Source organism: Panulirus ornatus, chromosome 50 (assembly GCF_036320965.1).
Source record: "Panulirus ornatus isolate Po-2019 chromosome 50, ASM3632096v1, whole genome shotgun sequence".
NCBI classification, from domain to species: domain Eukaryota; kingdom Metazoa; phylum Arthropoda; class Malacostraca; order Decapoda; family Palinuridae; genus Panulirus; species Panulirus ornatus.
Window position 1 is genome coordinate 6,937,378 of NC_092273.1, and position 15,490 is coordinate 6,952,867.

The 15,490-nt window shown below is 37.7% G+C and overlaps 2 protein-coding genes across 9 annotated transcripts in view; one reads left to right on the forward strand and one right to left on the reverse strand.

Annotated features, from left to right (window-relative positions):
- Sh (Potassium voltage-gated channel protein Shaker) overlaps window positions 1-9,091 on the forward strand; it is a 720,765-nt gene extending 711,674 nt beyond the window's left edge. For all 8 annotated transcript variants that reach the window (XR_011716404.1, XM_071691321.1, XM_071691319.1 and 5 more), the window contains one exon: window positions 1,109-9,091. The gene's annotated coding sequence lies outside the window, so the exon portion shown is untranslated. The remainder of the gene's footprint in view (window positions 1-1,108) is intronic.
- Window positions 9,092-9,142: 51 nt separating this feature from the next.
- Window positions 9,143-15,490, reverse strand: part of ncd (non-claret disjunctional) — a 56,375-nt gene continuing 50,027 nt past the window's right edge. Inside the window, exons 23-25 of the mRNA XM_071691601.1 lie at window positions 14,453-14,618; window positions 12,495-12,634; window positions 9,143-11,082 (exon numbers count right to left, since the gene is read on the reverse strand). Of these exons, the coding sequence (XP_071547702.1) occupies window positions 10,885-11,082; window positions 12,495-12,634; window positions 14,453-14,618 (504 nt within the window). The 3' untranslated portion in view covers window positions 9,143-10,884. The remainder of the gene's footprint in view (window positions 11,083-12,494; window positions 12,635-14,452; window positions 14,619-15,490) is intronic.

The window sequence follows — 15,490 nt, forward strand, 5'->3', positions numbered from 1 at the left end:
GCATCCTTCAGCTCTATTGCTTATTTTTAAACGTTTTCTTCCATTCTTTTCAGGGCATGATTAGTGGGAAGAGGAAGAGAGTGCTGACAACAAAGGAGATTAAGCTGAAATTGACATTGATGATGTCAGGCTCTGAGGTGTCCCCTAGTATTATCACAGACAAACACTTCACTTATGACTTTGATTGTAGATTTTAATTTCCCCATGGTTGATTAAAATGTTTTACATTAAATTATGATGTTTTATTCATACCTATAAAAAATTCAAATAAATGGATAGAGCAAATGAGTCTGATAAAGCTTACCAATTTTATCATGGATAAATAACTTTTCATTGCTTAATATACTCTCAAATGTGTTTTTGCAGTAGAAAAGTAGTTTGTAAAAAGTTCATAACAGTGTTTTCAGTTTTTGATGGCAAAATCACATCACTATTGTCCAAATGGTTGTGAAGTCATAATGCACAACCAAAAAGTTAAAATGTTTAATCTCATTCATTCTAATTTCTTTTAGTATCACCATATCTTCCTTTGCTCCAAAGGAAAAAGCTATGGGTTCTCGCACATTTATTACACATAGCAAGTACCTTAGGGAGGTTGGAGTAATTTGGTAGATATGAGGTCCTAGGAAATGGTTAATTGTTAAAGAGTACTCAGTATGCATCAGTAGGTATGAGTGTTGCAAGTACATGCTTTCAAAATAAAGATATGCTTAATTACTTAATACATAATACAAACAAGGGAAGACAGGAAGGAGAAAAGAATAATTGTTTTTGCAAGGAAAGAATGTAATGCAAGTTATTTGTGAGAGAATTAGGGGCAGGCTTGTCAGATCATATGATTAGTAATATGAAGGTCAGCCTTCATACGGGAGAGTGATAGAGCAGAGACTTGCTGCTTTTGTTAATGAATTTTAGTTTTTAGTTGACTTTTCAACTCTTATTCTAACATATTTTCCAGTTTTATGAGAGAAGTTAGGTTACATGAATTAGAACTTTTTGTAAGTTGACCAACAGTGTGGTTATCAATTGGCAGTACAGTAAAACTACTGTAATTATTAGTGATGCTGTTTTATCCTTTAAGAGAATTAATGCTTTCAACCTTTTGCAGGTGGCAGGAAGGAGTCGAGTAGTGCCAATACCAAGTGCACAAAGTAACTATAAAGTGGGTCAAGCTGCCATGCCATCTTCATCCTGCGAGCTTCGTAGCGAAGGAGGCAGCCTTGAGAAGCACTCTGGTCATATTGGGTCAGGAGGTTAAAGAATACGAAGAGTGAGTCGTAATGAAAGAGGATGCATCTGGTCAAGAGAAAAATTAGTGTGGATGGTAACCAGAAAGTAGTTGGGTTCAGTCATTTTGATTTCATATAAATTCAAACGAGGTCTAAAAAGAATTTGAGCCAAAGACAACATTTAAGGTCATCAGATATAATGGGGTTGTTACAGGGTCATTGGAATTGATACAAAACGTGGTTTTAGGATTGGCAAGTAATAATATCAGATGTTTCATACATTTGATATAGCAATAATACCCAACAAAACCCAACCTCTGACCTCTACTCCTGACCTGATTTAACTGAAGAGTAGCACAAAAATTGCAATCAAAACAGCGCAAGAGAGGAAGGCTGCATAGATGGACTAAGAAGTGTTTGGTATACTGTACATGTGATATCCCCTAATCTTATAGTGGAAGTGACCTCAGTTAGAAAGTAACCTTTTGAATAAGAAATATCTAATTTTTTTTATAATAAACTAATCGGTTATGCAATCAGTGTGGTGATAGTGAATGCTGCTGAGATGAGCCCATGTATGTGATGGGATGAGCAACTGTGAGCCATGAATAGTTCTTTCATGGCTGCTTTTCTAAGAAAAGAAGCTTCAATGAAGTCTACTCATGGCTTATGATAGCTTATCTCTTTACATTGTTCCCAAGAAGTGGTTCAAGTTTATCCGCTACCTAACGCGTCCTCATGATGAACTTGCAAATGTTTGATAACCCCAAGGTCCTTCATCATGCCAGAGAGGCCAGTTTCCTCTCTGTTTAATCCCCTTTCTAGTCCCCTCTCAACGAGCCTGGTTACCCTGGGCCCTCGTTAGAGAGGAGATTAAAGGTACACAAACTCTCTGGCGTGTTCTCCTTCCGTCTGAACTTTATCCTGCCGCTTCCAAAGACCACAAGGTATCTGAGAGCGGTCCTTGAAAATCCATATCTTACAGCTCTGGTTCTCGGGTAATTCACAAGCTTCATGGGGTGTCATAAGAGCCAAAATCCTGTGTTCATTCAAGGGAAAATTGCCTTACGGGAATTCCCTGAAGCTGATGTATGACCCAAAGTTCAGATCCCATATTAGGAGCATTCTAAGGTAGTGGATCCCATGTATGCCTTCCCCCAACTGCCCCGAGGCACCACCAGCATTTATTCCATGCCTATTTGAACCCCCTTAATATCTTCTATGAATTTTCTGCTCTCCTCTGTCGCAGTAGTTCAGTGGCCCTCGAAGTATTATAACCGACTCTCTGGAACTACTCCCTGCCTTCCTTTTGTCGGATGCCAAAGTGTCGCAGGACCCTCTACGGTAGCAGTATTTTTGTGGGCAGATGGGGGTAGCAATGGGTGATAGGATTGAAAACCTTTTTGGTAACTTTTCTTCTTAATGACCCCCTTCCTAATGTCATTCCAACTCCTACATGAATTAGAACTTTCCCAGGTTGAACAGCAATAAGGCATAACAGTTTATTAATACCACTGTAACTTTAGGATTTGTTTTTGTTCACTTTGCATAATAACAGTTTCGAATATTAGCTCTTTACAATGCATTTCATAATATATTGTTGTTCAACTGTTCCCCAATATACATTCTCCTGTGTTACTAAGTCAAGTGTGGGTATGAAATTATGAAGACCGTTGCTGTGGTGATAAAACGTGCAATGTCACACTGATGATATTGAGTGATATAAGGCCGAGGGGATCCCTAAAGGTTTGTCTCCCCTCTCATGACCACCACTACCACCTGCTTCCACAACCCACCACCACCGCCAAATCCAAAGCCCGCTGTGCAGCCACCAAGTTGAAGAACCTTAAATGTGTGTGCGCAAATGGACGGGGAGGAACAATAAACAAATGAGCAACGAATGATGCAGCTGCCGTGATCAGACTCTGTTTCGTTACGACAAGCAAGTGGTGATGTTTGTGCCTGAAGCAAATTCTACTGAAGCTTTACAAAGAATGTATATATTCGTTATTCTAGTGATTCATTAGTTACTACTAAGAACAGTGGCCTGATAGAAGGAGAGAGGAAAGAACTTTATACAAGCAGCTGGCGCATTTTGCACTGGAAGTAGTAGTGAAAGTGGTGGCAGTTGTGTGTGTGCTTGTAAACCTCAACTGTGAGATACAGCGTGCGCTAGGTTGACCATATACTCCTCAACATGCTATGCGGGACTGAAAAGGAATTCGTTTTCAAACCGTCTTATTCAAACCTGAACTTGATAACTATAAGATATACACCAGCACTGTTCTAAGTGTTGGATAATCTTCGGGTTGTTTCTTTTTGAAAGTTTACTGGATGGTTTGAGATACCAATTCGGTGAAGTTGGTACCCCTGTGCGTGAAAATGGCGCAGATTAAAGTTGAAAGTAAAATTTATCAGAATTCATTTCTCTAGCATCTTCGTAAGGTACAATTCCATGAGTATCCAGGTTGGTACTCTCTGCCCTGACTATGAAGATGTCCATGAGCAAGTATCATAAGGAGATAAAGCAAGACAACTAAGGAAAAAAGTTAGGGAAAGTGTCTACTTCTTGATGGATGTCCAGATTTGAACCAAGATGGCTAAGTGAGAAGGCAAAATAAGAAAGTATGTTTATAAGAGCTTCAGAGTGTTAAGAGTCAACAGAGTGCAATCTAGTAAAAAGGAAGTGTAGACAAACAAGTGAAGCATGGAGGCAGAAAGTTAAGTGGTTTGTTTAATACACAGATAAATGAAATGTCAAGATTGAACAGTGTACTAAAGCAGCAAGAAATGTAATAAGATGTAAAGAGAGCTGCATAGGGAAGAACAGGCAAGAAAAAGTAGCTGGATCAGGTGTGTAGTTTCCGTCACTGGCACGTATCCTCCAAGAGAGCCTCATCCCCTCTCCACTGAAAGAGGTGCCGCCCTATCACTCAGGAAGGATGGTCCTAACTATCGTAAAGCATCGGCTTCTGGAATTTCGTTAAGTCTCATCATCCTCTGCATGGAGATGAAACTTTTTGAAATCACTGAAATCGATGAATTACCCTAAGCCCCAGTTTGTAATGTAAGAACTCCTTAAGAAGATATAAAAATCTAGTTGCTATTCATATCATCTTGTAAAGTGTATAAATCATATAGAAAGTATAGCATATTGCATAATGCATTAACAAAATATTGAGGAAAAATAATTAGAATGTAAACTTTTTTTGGTATTGTTTATAAAAATAAATTATTTGAAGTCAGTTGCTACAATAAGTCCTGGTAAGGGTTGTTGTTGTAGTGATAAGAATCAGACAAACTTAGAAATCTGTTCTTATGGTGTTCTTATGTTAACAAAGCTAATCTAAGTCCATCTTGTGTGCACTTGCCTGGCACATTGCGATTGTGGAAAGCATCTGGTGAAGGCTACTGGATTGAAGAAAAAGAATTGTTCAAGATTGTTCAAGCTGCATATATAAAAGGAGAAAGCCAAATAGTGAAGCATTAAAACAAGTGATAAGAAAGGAATCAAATACCAACTAAGATATATTGAAGTACACATTGTTAACTGCCCATTCACTCACCCTGCATAGACAATTCAGGAGGTATCAGCTACCGAGGTGTATGAAATAAAAAAAAAGACGTTTTGTGTTCATATCACAACCTTCACCCCTTTGCCTTTGCATCGTTTATGCCCATATTTCCTAAGTGATGATGTTGGATTGTCTAAACATATCGTTCATTCAAAATATGAAGCCTTGTCCTTTGTGTGATTCATTCTCACTTATTACATTTTGAAGTTTGTGTCCTCTTTCAGTGTCCAGTTATGTTCTTAATTGTGCTGCTTTTTCTTTAGTCATCACTTTAGCCAGACATCTACAGTGTACATAATAAAGGTGTAAGTAAATATGTGGATGACTGTACCAGGTGCTAAATTTCTTTACAGTCAAGGAAGAGGAAGTAAAAAAAATTCCAATGAGATTTAGGTCACTTGTGTTCCATGATAATTGCAGGTATTGTAGTGCAAGAAAATATTCAGCCTAGGTCATCCCAGAGACCTGTTAGATCAGGTGAGGCAATTTAGAAACCATTGGATTAAACTGGAAATCAGATTAATGACAAGGTAGTAACCAAAAGACCTGGTTTCCTGACGTATTGCGTAGTTGTTGCTGGAAATGAGTGAGACAAATCGGGCAAGAAAAGCACTTAAGGTTGATTATTCGTTATCAATGGTTTTCTTAAATTATAACTGACTACCTCCCTCTGTAAGACAGTAGAAACAACTAGTTTTATTCACTAGTTATCTTCACTTGCCAAGCTCATACTAGTGTGCAGGTGACTAGAAAAATGTATAGATGTGAAAAGTATAGAATATTAGAAAAATTCATCCACAAATCCTCCTACACTTCGCTTCAGCCAAATTGTGGAAAACCTGAAAAACTGTGAATATCCTTCACATAGTGAAAGAAAGCAAATGAGAAAAGTAAAGAAAGTAAATGATGATAGAAATAAGGACATTTGGAGAAGGATTGAACAGGACCTAGGCCAGCCAGAATGTGTGGCAACAAATGTCTCCCCAACTAGTACATAGGTGATATCACACCTGTGAATACTAAGTCTAGTTTAGAGAGATAAAATACAAAGTGAATAATTACCCAAATTAATCAGCATTATGATAATTTAAATAGGATGAAGAAATTTGTGACAGTTCACCTCTCCAAGATCTGATAAAGTGCATTGCTTCATTATAATTGAAGAAATGCAGTCATGTTTTTATATGTTTCTTTCTAAAGGCCTGTATATATTCTGTACATAATTGACTGATTGTTTGTTTTACATTAAGCCTGTTTATTGTTGACGGTTTGAGAATCTTAGATAATTATTTTCTCTTGTTGCTGCATGAGAACTTTGAACAACTCTTAACCCATCAGGTTTTGTAGGCATGGCCTCCTCCTCGCAGTGCTTGTGATTGGCTTACTGGGAGAAGGCCTCACCTATCAGAACTTACAGAGTGGGCTGCCCGTCCCAAGGTATCCGAATGCAGTCTCAAGTTTCCTAATCAACTCTCTTCTTCTTGTGGACTGTGATGTCGGAACCGACAAGAGGGGGCAGGCATCCCAACCATTTGCTTCATACTTTATCTAGGAAGAACCTCTAGAGCATTATTTGCTTGCTAGATTACAAAAATATTGGAATAAGTGACCATTAAACATTTCAGACGGCCGTAGTTCCTCAAAATGCTGTAACCTCTTCAGCTATTTACATCTCTGCTTAACCTAGAGAGACAGTATAGATGATCCAAGACTGGAGTAGTTCACTGTGATGTGGTGTTATTCTAACTAAACCTTGGATGTTTCACTAAGGCTAATTTTATGTTGTGAACATGAAAATTAGCTTGTATGAGAGGGCCTCTCAAGGCTCACAGTTTGTTGGTCAGTTCATAAATCTGTTGGTCAACTCTTCAGTTCCATCATACATCAGACCAATTTTGGTATTCATCTTGATATGTGACAGGATCAGTTATTATGAGCCTGATATGGAATCTTAGAAAGTGTTGATTTTCACATTCACAACACTTGATCCTTACGTGGAAAATTCTGCCCAGTGGTCAGTGATGTAAATCACATTACTAAGTGCAGCAGTACTTCTTGTCTTGGTCATTTTCTTCATTGTCTCTCTACATAATAAGGTGCCATGTACTCCCAAGTTATCTTACTGGCTCCCTCTTCCCCCTTCTTTATTATATTGTATCTATGTTTCTTTGCTTCAAACAGTTGTTTTCTTTGTCCACTCAAGGAAAGAAAATATTGTTAGCAAACTGCAGCTACCAATGACAATGCCAACTCTTTCCATTCTTTTCAGAATTATTAGTAGTGGTATAGGGTTTCAAATTATTGAGACTTTCTCCATTTAACTTTATGATGACTGCCTGTTAATGTATATAATACAAATAAAAGTTGTTGGTTAAATAATGTAACAACTATTCATCATCGTCATCCATTCCAAATCAAAATGAAGGCAGATGAGCTGTAATTATGAGATACTAGTCCACCTAATTCCAGGTATTATTGATTAGGCTCTCCCTTTCCATAATAATCCCTCTAACCCCTCAAGTACCTGAGGAGCAGGAAAAGACAACATGAACCTTCGCATATTCTAAAGGTGAGTTTCAGATGTAGTCCTTGTAACTTATCCATGAAAGCGATCAAAAGGGTTTTATGTTGTCTTCCCCTGATCCTCACATTCGCTTCAGAGTCGGAGACATCAGTGGGTTCTCAGCAGTGCACGGTCTAAGGGGAAGGTAGGAAGCAAGAATGGCACCACTTAGGGCTTCAAGAATCTTGCTTTCCCCTCCCAATAATTGTGAACCAGTCATTGAATGTCTCTGTGATAATCAAGAGAACCTCACCTGTTACATTTTTATGTTAAGCATTTTGTTTTACAAATTTTGTTGTACATGCTGTTTTGAATGAGGTATATAAATTCTTGAAACTTGCCAGTCTCGGTAATTTGGTAAATTGTTGCTAAAAACTAAAGTACTCAAAAGTAAACTAACGAAAAGCAAAATGTATTTTTTCTCTGGGGCACATTACTGGACCAGTGTGCTTCAACAGCTTTCTTGTTTGTATCCACTTGAGCAAAGAGGTCAGAGCACCATGTTTCTTGCCGCAACACTAATAAGGCTGAATTTCTCGTATCTTGATACAAAGAATGTCAGCCTTATAGATGGTGGCAGCTTGTTAAGTCCTGACCTCAGTTTTACAAATATCAGTGGCATATTCAGGCTTTTGACATAATTATTTTGGATGGCTTTAAAAAATGCATTATTCTTTGTGAACCTAAAATATGAACAATAAATATGTTGGGGGGAAATGATTATACTGTATGTATACATGTAAACACATACATCTAAATTTGATCCTACTTGAAAATTATGAAATATGCCAGGATTTGCCACTTAATATATTCTAAACTATCCCACAAATGGACTAAAAACTTGTGGATATAACTTAAGCACATCCCATTCAGCCATTACCTGTGCCTTCTATCCAAAGCTTCCATGGAGCGATTTAGGCCATGGCGCTCAAACATCACTTGAGTAACAGTAAAAGCAAAGCAATCAGTCAGTCACAATCCTTTCTTCACATTGTAATAACCAATCAGCTTATCGATCTACTAGACTGCTCAAGTCCTTTGCTGAACTAAAGTGATGTTTGAGGGTTTTGGCCAAAGCCTTGGTCAACACGTCCTTGAACTGTATCAGTCTGCTGCATGTTTATTGACTTTCATCATCTATTTGTAAGTATAATTATAAACAGCACTTGCATTACTACCAGGACAAAAAATACTTGTGGTTAAGGTCATCATTCCCTTAGTAATCTTATGGCCCTTAAGCAATACTGATATGTTGACCTTGGCTCTGACTTGGGTCACCGTTCCACTAACCCTGTGTGATGGGAGAGCAGAGCTGCATCTACATAGGTGATGAAGGTATGCAACTGCAAACCTTTGGTCACCATTTCAATCAAATTTATGGTCCAACTGTTACTGAGAACATGAACCCGATTGAAATACCATCTTAGCCATGTCATTCCCGTCACATCATTTGTTTTGCTAGATTAAATATGGCTGCTAAGTCTATGTTTACAGTCTTTGCCTTCAGGTTATAAGATTTTCAGGTGACGTTCTCTGTATTGAAGAAAAGTACTAGGTATTTAACATTTCTTCCTTGCTATTAAGGTCCATTGTTGTGTAAGATTATGAAAAGATTTGGACCTTGGTAGCTGCAGGATGGACTGGATTCTTTGAATCCCCTCATTATTTTGATCTTGTATCAAAGTGTGTGCTTTTTCATGCCAATAAACTAAGAAACCAGTTAAGGAATAGTTTTCCTTATCTTAAAGTTAACCTTTTATAGAAAAAAGACAGCATGTTACAAATTATTTATTTGTCTTTAAAATTAGACATTTTGTGATCAACTTTTATAAGCTCTCCTTAACTTATATCAAGACAGTTTCAGAAGGGTAATGCACACTTAACACAAGAATAACACATCCCAGATACTGAAGGAACGTTATAAAAATAAAAAAAATTACAACTCGATTTCTCATATAAAGGAAAAAAAAAAAAGCACAGATCTAAACTTGTAATGACAGGGCTATCAATATAAAATATTGCTAGTTACAAAATGGAAATTATTTTCACAGCAGACCTTGAGTATTTCTGCAGTGCTCTATATACATATCAAATTTACTTCTACCAGACTGCACCTGATATAAAACAGGTAAAGTAATTTTCTATAAGTGGGAAGGTAATACTGTGTGTGTATATATATTTATATATAAAACAAAAATCCATACTATACACCCTAAATATTACAGAGACCAATAAAAATTTCAACCATCGCAACTATGTCCCTTGCTAGAAAGAACTGACTGTCCAAAATCTTTCCACAGAAATGAAGACTGCTCACCACAATATGTAATGCCCAACCATAACACTCCCAATGCTATGTTTTAGGTAAAAGAAATATACTTAGAGAAAATCGTATACTTCTTGGAAGAAATTAACAATCTCTTCTACTGATCTTTTCAGCTGAAATATCCTGCCATTTACTACTGCGAAATTACATAGTGGATCAATATTCTACATAAAACTTAAACACTGTCAAGCATGGATGATGCATTACTGCCCTCCTGAATACTAACAGCTGTACACACTGATTGCAACATGCATCCCAATATTTAAAATTTCACTGAAAATCAGTTTTTAGAGGCAAATTTCGAGGTTTAAAGTTCACACAATCCTTTCAGAGAATGAATCATTTAAAATATAGGTGAAAAGAAATATTTTGTATTACCAAAATGAATGAAAACAATGTTAATAAACATTTATACTGCCGATCCACATATGTGTTCTGTAGTCATACTTGTTTAAGATTTACTTTATATATCAATGAGCAGTTGTTTACTACAAAAGCAAGCAGAAAATAAGTACAACCAAAGACAGTCATAGCTCAATAATTACCATAAACATTTATGAGACAGTGGTAGTATAAATCTCAAAAAAATTACCATAATGGTGATGCTGGTAAGACTTGCTATTTGGTATTTACATTATTATGAGGCAATCATTTACAAACATAAGCATGTAAAATAAAACCAAAAACAGCATCACCAATCAATTATCAAAAAATTATGCTTGGTTGTATGTGCCTCATTCACCTTAATGGTAACAGGACTTGCCCCCTACATGCATGAAAGTACTAAAACTGCAAAGATGATAATTAGCTAAAGGTTTGTACTACATTTTCTTAATGATACACAAAATACTAGGACATCTATGTCAAAATCATTACACTTCCAAATTTCATTCATTACTTATTTTTCTTGTCTTAACAAATAAGTTTTGATGTTTTCTGTCTTTTCAAAAAATTAGAATAAATTCATGATTACTACACTTTATTTTCACACTTGTTTACTGCTTCTCATCAGACTTGGTTAACTGTTAGGCATTACCAAAGGGATTACTTAGAGTAGCACTGTGTAATAATAACTGGTCTGAGGAATACAAACCCAGAGACCATATGCCATGAAATTGTGTATCTCCTTTAACATACAGTTTGTAAAAACAACAGTACACTAAAATTATTTACACTGACCATGGCTCATCTTTACTTTCTAACCTGCTTTGTTGCTGTGCCAATGTGACACTGGTTGACTTTGGTGGCAAAACGTAGTGAATTCAGTGTCTCGTGGATACAGATCTCTGATGGTGAGACATTGACAAACATAAGAGTCTTGGAGTTACCACCTATGCAGTTCTGAAGAAGGTGGGTCAGCTTGGAGTTTCGGTATGGGACATGGTTTTGCTATAAGGAATGTAAATATGCATTAGAATATATAATTTCTTATTTCAATAAAACTATGTACATACCTGTATCACCTATAGTTCATAAGTATGAATGGAAAAATTTATATATGTATTTATTATACTTGACCACCGTTTCCCGTGTCAGTGAGGTAGCGCCAGGAAACACACAAAGAAAGACCCATCCACTCATATACACACATATATACATATATGCACAATACATACATATACACGTATACATACACATGCATTTACACATATACATATTCATAATTGCTTACCTATATCCATTCCAGGTGACACCCCACCCCACAGGAAACAGCACTACCACCCCCTGCATTAGTGAGGTAGCACCAGGAAACAGATGGAAAAAAGCCACATCCACTCATACTCGGTCTCTAGATGTCATGTGTAATGCACCAAAACCACAGCTCCCTATCCACATCCAGGCCCCACTGACCTTTCCATGGTTTATCCCACATATTTCACATGCCCTGGTTCAGTCCATTGACAATACATCAACCCCACTATACCACATCATTCCAATATATTCTACGTAAATAGTTTCACTGTGAAAAGAGCATGTCAATCGGTTCACTGATGTGCTAAGGCTCCTAACAAACAGGTATACCCACACACTTGTGCTCTAAAATGAAATGCAGACATACCATCATCCTTTCAACTGACACTGCTTTAGTTTGCAAGTATTAAATTCTAAAAACCAACTTCAATTTAAGGAAAGACACTCTGAGCCTTGGCTGTTTGTGAAACCTATACAAGTTCATGATAGAAACAGTAAAAAAAAAAATTTCTCATGACTACAAATGTATATATTTTTTTTTCATACTATTCGCCATTTCCCGCAATAGCGAGGTAGCGTCAAGAACAGAGGACTGGGCCTTTGAGGGAATATCCTCACTTGGCCCCCTTCTCTGTTCCTTCTTTTGGAAAATTAAAAAAAAAACGAGAGGGGAGGATTTCCAGCCCCCCCGCTCCCTTCCTTCTACGACACGCAGGGAATACGTGGGAAGTATTCTTTCTCCCCTATCCCCAGGGATAAAATGTATATATATATGTATATATATAGATATTTATGTTCATACAGATAAATCAAAAAAAGCTATCATGAATGAATGAATCTGCTCCTTCATATTAAATGGACAGGCATCCACAAGCAAGATTATATCCTTCATTCAACACTAGAATAACATTTATTATATCTGATCATACCATTACAAAGAATGCTCTCTCTAACTGGCTTTTATGATCAAACCAAGATCTCTGGAACTATTACTGAATGTTGCTTCAATGCCAACAAGAAAATAATTACTTGTTGAATACCATTCTAAGATGTGTGTTATCCTTAAAAAAGTCAGAAATGGAAACCAAACCTTCAAAGAATGTTCTCACCTTTTGTGCAAGAGCCATGATAACATTGCCAAGGTTGGAAAGAGACTTGTTGATGTTCTGAGTCTCTGTCAGCCTAGCCCCTTCTGAACCAGATTCCTTAAGACGCTCAGAGCCCGCAAGATCAACCAAATTCAAGGTACCTGTGAAAACAATTTGAACATCCATCTTATCCTTACAGCAGTTTTGAAGGTCACTATTTTCAAATAGCCTAATGGTAACTTTATTTTAATAGGATGAACTCTATACAAGAATAAACTGTCAGTTCAAGACCAGCTAATCAAGCTAGGAAGCTAATCAAGAGGAAGAATTGCAGATGATGATGTAAGGATATTAGTGAAACTAAATAACAAGTTCATGTGTTCAAAGTGGAAGATACTATAGCCTCAACACCAGTGAGGGAGTGGAGAAGAGGTTTCAGAAAATGTTGAGATATCAAGAAACTGCACTAGAGTTTACCAGTAATGGGAACCTTTGCCATGGCCACCCTCTTCAAGGAGTTCCCGAAGGAAATGGCACTGCAGTGGTTGTCAAGTTGCACTTCTCTCACTCGGGTAGCTGTCTTTCCTTTCTGCCTCACCCACACATAGACTACTGGCTTTCTGTCCACAAACATACGATTTCTCCTTGTTACACATAATACTTGACAACACTTAACTCACACAGCTCATTCTTCATAATTAGATTTTCCTGCGGTGAGCAATATGCACTAGCCCTACCTTTGTAGGAGCAGTAGTAGGCAGGAGCATTAGGTAGAAACATAAGGGAGTAATAGGCAGGAGCATTAGGAAGGGACACATCAGGTAGTAGTAGTTAGCAAGAACATTAGGTAGGAACCCCTACAAACAATGTGCCAGAGTTGCCCTCCACCAGTGGCCCATTAAGGGTGAGGCACTAAAAGCTAATAAGTGGCACTAGAGTCCACTAGTTATGGCAACTCTAATGCTAAGGCTATCCCCTTGAGGGAGTTCCAGTTGAAAAGGGCATCAGATATATATAGATATATAGATTGAGATATCTGGAAGTGGACTTAGCAGCAGATGGAACCATGGAAGCAGAAGAGAGTCACAGGGTTGGGGAGGGGGCAGAGGTTCTGGGAGCGTTGAAGAATGTGTGGAAGGCGAGAACGCTATCTCAGAGAGCAAAGATGGGTATGTTTGAAGGAATAGGGGTTCTTACAATGTTATATGGTTGCAAGGCAAGGGCTGTAGATAGGGTTGTGCGGAGAAGGGTGCATGTGTTGGAAATGAAACGTTTGAGGACTACATGTGTGAGGTGGTTTGATCGAGTAAGTAATGAAAGGGTAAGAAAGATGTGTGGTAATAAAAAGAGTGTGGTTGAGAGAGCAGAAGAGGGTGTGTTGAAATGGTTTGGACACATGGAGAGAATGAGTGAGGAAAGATTGACACAGAGGGTATATGTGTCAGAGGTGGAGGGAAGAAGAAATGGGAGACCAAATTGGAGATGGAAGGATGGAGTGAAAAAGATTATGAGCGATTGGGGCCTGAACATACAGGAGGGTGAAAGGTGTGCATGGAATAGAGTGAATTGGAACGATGTGGTATACTGGGGTCGACATGCTGTCAATGGATTGGGCCAGGGCATGTGAAGTGTCTGGGGTAAACCATGGAAAGGTTTGTGGGGCCTGGACGTGGAAAGGGATCTGTGGTTTTGGTGCATTACATATGACAGCTGGAGACTGAGTGTGAAAGAATATGGCCTTTTTTTGTCTGCAGGGTTGAGGGACAAGTTAACTGGGATGTAAGTTTGAATGGAGAAAAATTGGAGAAAGAAGTGTTTTAGATATCTGGGAGTGGACATGGCAGCAAATGGGGCCACAGAAGCAGGAGTGAGTCACAGGATAGGGAAAGAGGTGAAGGTCCTGGGAGTGATGAATTTCTGAAAATAGTAAAAACAATAATAGTAAAACTTATTCTTCATGCTTGGTAAAACATCATTACCTTCACATGATTCTGAAGTTATGTTGTTGACTCCTGTGAGCTTGAGGCGGAAAACAGAATGTGAACGTGATGATCGCTCGTTCACATTTGTAGCAGCCACTGCTCTCTGCTGTTGTGCTAAATGTAGCAGACTATGAACTTTATTTTCATCCAACACTTGCACAACCTGGAATAAGGGTAAAATAATAAAGAACATGATGAATTATTTATTTTGCTGTAATACAGCATACCATGATTTTTGCTTCTTTGTCATGGTGAAGTTCAACTGATTAAAACTTCATTTCTTAAATCAACATGGTAAAATTTCTGGTCAACAGAGAAAACTGTTGTAGTGAGGTGGTCCACTTAAACACTTAGAAAAAAAAAGCTACTCAGTAATTTGCTTCACTGGGGCTGAAGTGTATAATGCATACTATCAACAAAAATTTTCTTTTCTGTATGAGTATTTCCTTCATGGCAGTTTTGTAGAGCAAATCAAGCTTTTAATCTAATGCTAGACAGAAAACTTGGAAGTATGTATTTATATAATACTTACATTGTACAAAATAAGCTATTTATCCATAATCATTAAAGCAGTTCCAAATTCCAAGGGAAAGATCACATACAGCCTCTTACATCTCTCATGCCCACCCACAACCTAGATTTAGTGCCTCACTTTTCCAACACACCTAAGTTGATTCATTATGAGACCAGTGTCTCTATTCACACCACCTCTTTACATAAAACTCTTCCAATACATTTGGTCCCTATATCACTCTTCTGGAATCATCATCCGAAATATTCCAAGCCCAAATCACTTCTCTGTGTATCTACCTCTCCTCTTTATAACTTCAATTCTACTACTATATGCAGTCTTAACTAATCCTGCAACTATCATATATTCTGCACAACCACATTATCCTTGAAGACATTGACAAGTGCACCTTCCAAATGATTTCTTCAGACCACATACCCTTCTCGTATCTCTGTTCTTTAGCTATCCACATAATTCTATTATGCTTATCATTTAACTCTACTGCTTTTTTTCATCTATCTAAC